This window comes from Prosopis cineraria, unplaced genomic scaffold (genome assembly GCF_029017545.1).
Source record: "Prosopis cineraria cultivar Desert tree isolate PC_DT_omini unplaced genomic scaffold, ASM2901754v1 PC8, whole genome shotgun sequence".
In the NCBI taxonomy this organism is placed as follows: Eukaryota; Viridiplantae; Streptophyta; class Magnoliopsida; order Fabales; family Fabaceae; genus Prosopis; species Prosopis cineraria.
Window position 1 is genome coordinate 2,734,289 of NW_026555339.1, and position 9,850 is coordinate 2,744,138.

A 9,850-nucleotide genomic window follows, 5' to 3' on the forward strand; every position below is an offset into this window, starting at 1 on the left:
ATCAAAACTCCAACACATTGGAATAACTTAGCTTGTCCAACACATTAATTACAGGCAGATTGCATACAATCCCCTAATATGATTGTAGGAACATAATACCCCAAGGGAATTAACTACCCACGTTATTCGTAAGACACAATAGGGTACTGTAGGTATTTAATTTCCCATGACTCAAACCATGTCGGCTCTTAAATATGTCGCATGGCTTTGTCCTCTTAAGTACGCATGCACTTTACAATCGTGCAAAATAATCAGTACTGTTCGCTGACATCTACAAATGGCCAATGATATCCGTAAGAGACGAGTAAGTACCAACAATAGCGATTGCAAACCCCATCGCTATTATCGAATAGCTGATAATCATATCAGAACCAAGTCTCCTGTAAGCCCCAGAAATCTTCAAGTAGCAAACTGATGGCACCAGTATTGAAGTGGAGACGCAGAGTAATGCACCTGCAAGTGCCATAAGATATCCATACAGAGGAATGGCAACGGCCACAATGAGGTTACTGATGAGCATGCAGGTACTCACCACCAGATGGGTCAGCCTCTTGTTGTAATGAGAAGGAACCATGCTTTTTGCAGAGTTTATTGTTGGGGTAAGCATTAAAGCGTATTTGGCTATAGGATTGACCAAGGTAGTGTATAATGCTACTCTTGAACTGAGTTTACCTGCGGGAAGGTCTAGAGTTATCTGGGATTGCACGTCTTGCCCAAACATTAGGTATCCCAATACTGCTGCTGCTGCGTAACCAAGAGTGCATAATGAAAAGCATACAAGCAACACCTGCCAATTCATTATTACTTTGATCAATGATGCATTCTTGAGTCACGGAAAGAATTGCCTGACTTGCTTCATTGAAAAGTAGCCATAAAGCTGTTGAATCTTATTTGCCCAAATGTTCGCCCATGCCTACTTTTGCTACTTGAATAAAATCTCAAATTCTCAATCATTATACAGAGCTGAGTTCTTGTTCAAACAAGACCAACGTACAAGGATAAAGTTGGATAAGCTTATTTGTCAGAACGATAGGTCCATATCTATCTGAAAAAAATAAACTTTACTAAGTTTTTCAATAAATGTTCTTTTCTTTTTCGCCTGATTATTTAAATTTACTTGCTATTAGGTCAAGAAAAACTTTACTTGTCATGCATTTACCAAAGACAAAGACACTACGGAATGGTAGTGAGCGTGTTATTAGGAGGATACTCACACTGGAAAAGTGGTTTCTGTTTCTCATGGAAGTATAAAGAGTGGGCAACACTGGATGAGCACTGTAGCAGAAGGCATATAAACCAACAGCATTAGGAATTCCACTCCATCTGATAGCAGTTCCTCTGCCATGAAACCCAGTTCCATCAATAGCAGCATTCCAAGAGAGAGACAAGAGGAAGACCGTAGAAGCCAAGGCCCCACTCGCAGACACATAAGAGAGCAAGCTCAAGTCTTGTAACCACACAGTAGGCAAAATAATCAGTGCAGCAACAATGGCAGAAATTGTGGCCCCTCCAATTGTGAACCCTCCTATGTGAATTTGAAGGTTTGGTATTAGCTTGTTGATATTGTCGCCTTCTAGAATGAGGTAGCCCGCGACAACCAGGTAGAGCTCGGAGTTCATGGCTGTGGAGACCATGAGTCTTCCTTTGTGTCCGAAAGCACGTTGGCCAATGTCAGGGAAGGTCCTGATGCTGGGGTCCATCTCCATGCATCTCTGGACCAGTATGCCGGTGTAGGAACAAGCCAGGGCGATGACAAATAGCAGCGATAAGCTCAACCATCCTCCCAATGCCACTGCATAGGGTATGGACACTATGCCGATCCCTGAAAACACAGCAACGTGGAATTTTTGGATCACAGACTTCCTAGTTAGAAATCTTCAGCTAGCTCAATACATGACTGCCAATCGAGGACATGTAAATTAATCATTTAATCCTGTAAAGAGGTATTAGTTCTGAGAAGTATTATTCTAGTCGGGTTAGGGGGAACAAGGTCGGAGGCACAAGACGTTGAACCGGCAAAAAGCGCAAAAACCCTTATAGTCAAGAAAACTCGGGAAAAAGGAATGTATTAAAAGAGGAATGGAAAACAGATAGGGTTTAGGGATGTGAATGAAGGGCAGATATAGCAAGTAAGGAACCTGAGATTGCGTTAATGCCATGGAAGCACGTGTTGAAGAAGGAGGAGTTGCGAGGAGGAACGACGTCGTGAGGAACAGCTTTAGAGGCATGAGGAAGAGGATGAGGTTTTTCATCGAAGAGGAGGGGGATAATGACCAAGCCTTCCTGCCGTGAGCACCCATGGATAGTATATCGTCGCCTAAGAAATCAACCAACAAGAAGGTGTATTTTACTGTATCGTATTTTGTCTCCGTGAGCGAGACTGGTTTGCTGCTGGCCCTTGTTAGAAATATAATAGCAATAGGGGAAATGGTTCATGGGAACGGTCGGGTTCGGCATGGAATATTCACAGTATATGGGAAATGGTGGGGTTCCGGTCCAATAGTTCGGCATCGCGGGACCCTTTTTTTTATTTTAAATATATTTTTATAAAAGTTACTTAAGGTAAAAAGTATTGACCACATATTTTAGTTTACCAGTTAAAGATCATGTGGGGATTGATTGACGAGAATAAGACAAAAGGGCCCCACATGGTGCCACGACGCGGGAGTACGTTTCTCAGAGTTGGGGACCACTTTCTTGTTTCCCTCATTTACTTAATAAGTTAATATTCCCAAAGACTGACCCATTTTTAGTGGCAGGTAAAAACTTAAGGAAACAACAAGAAAGCGTACCCATTTAAACGGAATGTAATTTCATCAATTTTGTAGGCAAAAATTTAGAATAAGTTGAATAACAGTAATTTTAACAATTAGATTTTAATTATTTTAAAAAAAATAAATTGTAAATATTAATTTAAACAGTTGAAAATTTAAAATTTTAATTATACACAAGGCATTTAAATTTTTAAGATAACTTTCAATTTATAATTGAGTTTCTTATTTATAAATTTTTTGATTGATATTTATAATTTATTTTTTTAACTAACTTATTTTATTAATTCTTTTGGCATTAAATGTGGTCCTTTCTTTAAAATATATCATAGTATTAGACATTTTCCCCCTTCGTTGGACGGTGTGGTAATTGTGGGGATGGGCTAGTGTCTTTGTTTATTATATTTTTAAAAAATTATGATTATGAAATGAAAATAGAAATGAGAATGCGATGGATTGACACTATTTATTTGATATGTTTTCCGTGCAATAAAAACATTAGGATTTTGCCATCTTTTTGGATAGATTTTTTTTTTTTTAATTGAAAAGAATGGCGAAAGGATCGGGTTTCTACTTTCCAGGCTTGAAAGCAAGGCCAGAGGGGTAACTGTGGGCCCGCTTCCTTTTGCTTTCCATGCAGGTAACATTCCACTCGACAAAACACATCATTCGTTGTATTTTGGCAGCTTCGGCATCATGCGCACTTCGGAGTTCTGGTCCTGACGAGTCAAACGAGGTGGCGTCCATGGAGAGAACCTCTCCATTTTTTCTTTTTCTTTTTTTTTATCTCAGTCATTCATATTATTTTATTAAATAATTTTTTTAAAATTATAAAATTAATGAAAGGTTAAACTGGGAGAAGTAGAAGAAAATAAAGAGAAAGAAATGTAAAGATCTTTGATCCGGCATCCGTTCATTTTTTTTATGAAGGATTTTTTCGAGAGAATGTTGTCAAGCATCCTGAAAATAATTTAATTTTTTAATTTTAAATTTTTATTAGATATTGATTTTAAAAAATTATTTAGGGATATTCTTCTTCTTCTACTTTTAACCAAGAAGAGGGATTTAGGAATTTGCTAATTCGAATAGTTTCAACGAGAGAGTTTTAAAGTTTTTTTAAATTTCACTAAAAAAAATTTATATCTAATAATTAGATACTTAAAATGCATATTTTAATTAAATTAAAACATGGGAATCGTTTATCTATCATTTATTTTACAATAAGTTTTTCTTATTAATGTTATTAATAAAATAACATTTATTTGTTTTAATTTGATTTAATAAAAATATATTAAATATATGAAATTGAGTATCTAAATCTGGCACTTTTAATAAAACATGCTGAAACTTGAAAGAAAAGATAATATGTTTGGATGCGATGGTAAATTTAACTACTCTAGGGACTTTTAACTGAGTTACCATGATTTAAGAAATTGATTTCTTAATTTAAAAAAAAAAAACCAGGTGGACCTTAAACCAAGTTGACCAAAATTATAGGAAAAAAAAAACGTATGTTCTCCCCCCAATTTAAATATAGGAGATTGCACCAAAAATTTTATTTTATTTTAATTATATTTCTTTGCTTTAAAAACAAAGCAGACCTCTACCAACTGCATGGATGGTCCTGAATTCGACGTTTATCTGAAAGGTGAGCAATGCGTGTAGATCTTTGAAATTTCAAAATAGATTTCAACTCTCCATTTTTTTAATAAATAAAATGCAGAATGTTATTTGTATAGTTGGATTTTAAAAATTTAAAAATTTTTTTAAAACCAATATCAATATAAGATATAAAGAAAGTCCCTGCTCTTTATAGACTACAAACCATGCAACGTCTCTTCAGCACAATTTATTTTTTAAAAAATTAAATTAAAAAATAGCGTGAATTACATGTTTTAAGTTTTAACCATAATATCTCATAACTGATGAGAGCAATGCAGTTCGTCAAAAGAATCACATAATGTAACGGTTATCAGTTAAAAAATATGTATATTTTACAAAATATTTCTGTTAATTAAAATAAAAATTGTTAAAATGTTAATAATAAAATAAAAATAATTGAGGAATTATATGCGGCCCCAAAAAATGCCGAGGGCAAAAAGGGACCAGTGATGGCAGAATTGGACGGAGCATGTGGATTGTGGAGGTTTGTGAACTGTGAGTGCGGGATTGCATCACCATCGATCGCCGTCGCTCTTTACTTTCTTCCATCACCGGTCTCGTGTCATATGCAACGCGTATAGGCAATTGACGTTTAAGACTCCCCATTACCATATAGATTCATTAACATTTCCATAAGCTAATATAAACAAGTCAGTTATGCAACTCAATATACGATATATTCATTAAAATTCATCACTACTCTCAACTCTCAAGAATCATATTGGTTTCTTCAAGAATATATAATAATGGTTGATTTTCAAATACAACAACTAGTAAGGTCCTTTGATTGGAAAACTCCTAGTGTACACGGGGACCAAAAAAATCCACGAATAACTAATAATAATGATCAGCAAGAAATTCTACTATATATAAAAATTATAATTTAATTCACAATAATCATTTTATTTTTACGAAAATAGAGACCATATACATGTTTCTTAAAAAAACCCCACAAATATTAATTTTCCTAACAAAAAATGTCTTGCAAATTTAGGGCAAGGATTCGCATTCATTACATCCTCCCACACCAAAGCAAATCTATAAATCCAACTAAAATACCTAATACAGCTCACTGGAATAATCCTGCAATTAGGCAAACACGTGACATGCTTAAGCTTATAATTAATAGATTCCTGTACACAGTGGCACAACACCCATAAACGACAAATATTCACATGAATACGAGACATTAATTGCGTCTGCGTCAAGTCGTCAACGCGAGCAACGGAGGTAGCTAGCGAGGTTGTGCTAAATGGTAAATTAAAGAAAACAATTTTTTTTGTTGTGTTTTTTGTAATAATCCTCTTAACATTTTTTAAAGCCTGCCCCTCTAAAATTTTAAATTTCCATCCGCCTCCCTAGCAATTAGGGATAGAAGTTCCACGACGGAGCCTGGCTGAACCATGAAATATATATGGTAATAGTCATGATCTCCCTAATATATATACGACTTATGTAAGTAATATATATATATATATATATATACCCCACTTAATAAAGCTATGATGCTAATGATGATCACTTGGGATCGTCCACAAGCCGCCTAACGACCCCAATTTCTCTGGTTTTCCCACTCATCAGTCATTTCATTTTCGGCGACCTGCCTTCTGAATCCGATCTTTAGTTTAATCCACAAACACTATCATCAGATCAACCAAAAAAAAATTAAGGTTCAGTTTCATAATATAAAATGAAAAGAGATGGTGGGATATTAATTAATTTGGTTAAAAAATGTCTTTATTACGAGCTTCAGTGCGGCTGGAGTAGTATATTAAAAATAAAAAATAATTTATCATATTGATTATGCAAATTTTCAATTAAAATTTATTCTTTGTGATTTTTAATATTAATGTTACTATTAAACATAAATTTTTCTTCTCAATATTTATTCCCGTGTTCCGACGTCAACAAGTCTATGATGTCCGTATCAAATATTTTACTGCAAAACGGTGTCATCTCGAATGTGTAACACGTGTACGGCTTTATTATTTTGAATGCGCGTTTTATTTTGTTAGGAGGGAGCAAGAAGCAACTGAAAGTCGTTGATGGAATGAACAAAAGTGATGAAAAGTAATGAACACCACATCTTAATGTGTTAATTCATCTGTCATTTCACTTTTTATATGTGTGTGTTACAGTGTATGTATATGTATTACTTATTAAGCTTAACTATTTGTTTAAGTATTCAAGGTGTGAGTGTATTTTTTCTATTTAAAGACATCATTTTGAGTTTTAAACGTTTGGGCAATTATAGCTTTCAACATTCAAAACTGAGAGAACAAAATAAATGGACAGGAGGGAAAAAAGATATCATATTTTAACTTAAAATCTTAAGTCTCAAATTTATAAGTCATCTCATTTTATTAAAAATTACTTATTAAACTGTACTTTATATGTAAAATTTTTAAATCTGATTAATTTACTCAAATGCACTTGGATATCCTAATATATTTAATCATGCACATTTATCAACGCTATTTTCGTTAGACTATATGAAAGAGACCGCACAAGGGTTAGTTCAGGAAATTACGAGTATATTGAAGTCATCACTATACACCACGTTATTCGCAATTAAGCTGTTCACAAAGCGGAAGGCAAATATATCAAATCTGTGTTCATTAGCTAACATCTATAGATGGCCAATGATATCCATAAGAGGAGGGTAAGTACCAACAATAGCGATCGCAACACCCTCACTAATATAGAACAACTGATAGTCGTATCAGAATCAAATCTCCTGTAAGCTCTAGAAATCTTCAAGTAACAAGCCAACGCCACAAGAATTGCATTGGAAAGGCTGAGTAGTGCTCCCGCAAGTGACATGAGATATCCATACACAGGAATATCAACGACGGCCACAATGAGATTACTGATAAGCAAGGAGGTGCTGAGCAACAGATGAGTGACGCTTTTGTTGCGACGATGAGAAGGAACCATTCTTTTTGCAGCGTTTATGGTTAGAGCAAGACGTAAGGCGGATTTGGCTAAAGGATAAACCAAGATGGTGCATATTGCGACTCTTGAGCTGGGTTTCCAACTGGACGGTCTATACTTACTTGGTATTCCCTACGCACAAAAAAAACTCTTCTAAAGTTTTTAAGCCATTTCATGTCACTTTTAGAAGGATTATAATATTAGATGCCTTAAAAAGTTAGCTTATCAATATCACTTTTTTAATATATAGATAAGAAAAATAGTCACTTTTTAAACAAAAAATGACATGATTTTTAGATAAATTATGTTACTTTTCAATAAAAAGTGACATAAATAATATACTTTTCACATCACTTTAAAAAAAGTGAAGTAAAAATTCAAATATTATTTTAAAGAAATAGGAGTTTTTTTTTTGGATTGGGGCTAATTTAAAATCAACCCGATGGAATATGAGTGTGATTTAATTTCTTGTATTTAGAATTATTTTATTATTATTTGGATAAGGATATTGAATATCCATTAAATTATTTATGATTAATTAGATTGATTTAGTATTTAGGGTTTAATATTTTTTGATTTAGCATCTATGATCTATTTTTTTATTTAAGTATTATCTCAAATAAAATAAAATATCTTGACTAATTAAATATCTCATCGTCATCTTTTAAATTAAATTTATATTTATTATTGTTATTATTATTTATAGGGCTCTATAAATAAACATAGAATTCCTCATTTATATTTTTTATATTTAATTTTTAAATATTATGAATTAAAGTTTTTAAAAGTTTCGACCTTTTTTCTTTTTCTATTATTTAGCATCTATGGTCTATTTTTTTATTTAATTTTAAGAGATTAGATATTAAAAAATATAAAGCATTTTTAGTGTTTCAAATGCAATTAATATATTTTTTTAAAATATTCTTAATAAATAAATTATTTTATATTTTTAAAATAAAATATTTTATTAAACAAGGATAAATATAAAAAATAATATAATTTTGAAAATAGTTAATTAAAATTGTGTGAGCCACGTAAGAATAGTTTAAAAATACTGTACATTTATTGAATAGAGAGAGTATATCTTTATTTACTCCAATAACTTTAATTTACTGAATATATTAATTAGGTGTACGTTTCGTATAAATATAATTAATTAATTAATTAATTATTAATAATAATAACTCAATACAAGAATTGTATTTCTCAATCATGTATTTAAACATTTTTAGCTATGGCGGTGCTTATGTTGACATGCAGGCAACAACTTCCAAAAACAGTCAGCAACATGGCAACCCACGCAAAATCAAAGTTGCGTTACAAAAGTTACAACTTACGACCACATAAAATAATTTATGGAGATGATGATCTCAAATCCCAGCCGCAAGAAGTGTAGTTACTCTGACGGGTTGCAGAATTAATTCACAAAACTGACTGCTCAAAATTTTAATGTAACTTGACCAACAAGGCTTGACTTAATTGCTCCGTAAATAAAATCAGTTAATATAATATAATTAATTAATCAGCTACATTAACTCATTGAGGATACTTCTTTCCAACCAAGTGATAATTAATTAATTTATTGTTTATGAATAATATTAATTAAAATTTAAATTTTTAAAAATATTTACTTTTTTATTTATACTTTTATTAAATACTCTATATAAAAGCCTTGTAATTAATAATTAAAATTTTAATGTATGATTTTTTAAAAAAAGTAATAAATAAAGTAAGATATGGTTGAAAAAAATAAATATAAAAAATTATCTAATATTTTATATTTTAAACTAGATAGATTTTTTTAAAAAAAATTATATTGTGGTTGAAAGGTAATATATATAGTACAAAGTTAACATATTCTATGAGTTATTCCATCTATTTTAACCTTTACACATTCACTGACAAAGAAATTTGAAGAAGGAAGGTGCTATGATTGTTGATCTGCAATCAAAATGTGGACAAAAACACCATATTGAGATAATGGACTGCATCTGATTGAATTCTGTGTCAGTCTTCATCTCCGATCCGATTTGGCAGATTCTTTATTTGTAGCCAACGATTATTGCTTCATGACGGTTCTCCCTCCCTCTTGACAACTTCTTTATTTCAAAATTAAATTTATGCTCCATGCGACAGAATAAAAAATAAATATAATATTAAAAAATTATTTTTATATAAATATAAATACTCTTTGTGTAAAATATGTAAAGTATTTCTAACTAAATCTCATCTCTAATAAAATGATTATTTTTCAAATAAATTTATTTTTTATATTTATTCATATTTAACAAGGTATTTTACCCTCAAATAAATATAAAGTGATTTATTTAATAGAGATACTTTTAAAAAAAGTAATAATTATATTTTAAAATATTAAAAATATCTTATATTTTTAATACTTAACCTCTTAAAAAATACTTTACATTTTTGAATGAAGAGAGTATAAAAAAAAAATTTATGTATCTAACACATTATTTTACTAA

At 31.6% G+C, this 9,850-nt stretch overlaps 1 protein-coding gene across 2 annotated transcripts; it reads right to left on the minus strand.

The window, feature by feature from the left end:
- LOC129318939 (amino acid transporter AVT1I-like) lies at positions 1–2,380 on the minus strand. 2 transcript variants are annotated; one of them, XM_054963951.1, is made up of 4 exons: positions 2,139–2,380; positions 1,215–1,822; positions 533–787; positions 1–453 (listed from the first exon to the last, which is right to left on the minus strand). In XM_054963951.1, the coding sequence occupies exons 2-4, from the start codon at positions 1,704–1,706 to the stop codon at positions 400–402; spliced, it is 801 nt and encodes a 266-aa protein (XP_054819926.1). In that variant the 5' UTR covers positions 1,707–1,822; positions 2,139–2,380; the 3' UTR covers positions 1–399. The 2 variants fall into 2 exon arrangements, with proteins under 2 accessions (XP_054819926.1, XP_054819924.1); XM_054963949.1 differs by having other exon boundaries at positions 1–787.
- Positions 2,381–9,850: the final 7,470 nt, after the last annotated feature.

Bases quoted from the DNA above. Each gene is read 5' to 3' on its own strand.
- LOC129318939 (XM_054963949.1), bottom strand. From the start codon at position 1,706: ATGGAGATGGACCCCAGCATCAGGACCTTCCCTGACATTGGCCAACGT. The intron at 788-1,214 runs GTGAGTATCCTC...ATGAATTGGCAG, and splicing joins ACAGAAACCACTTTTCCAGT to GTGTTGCTTGTATGCTTTTC.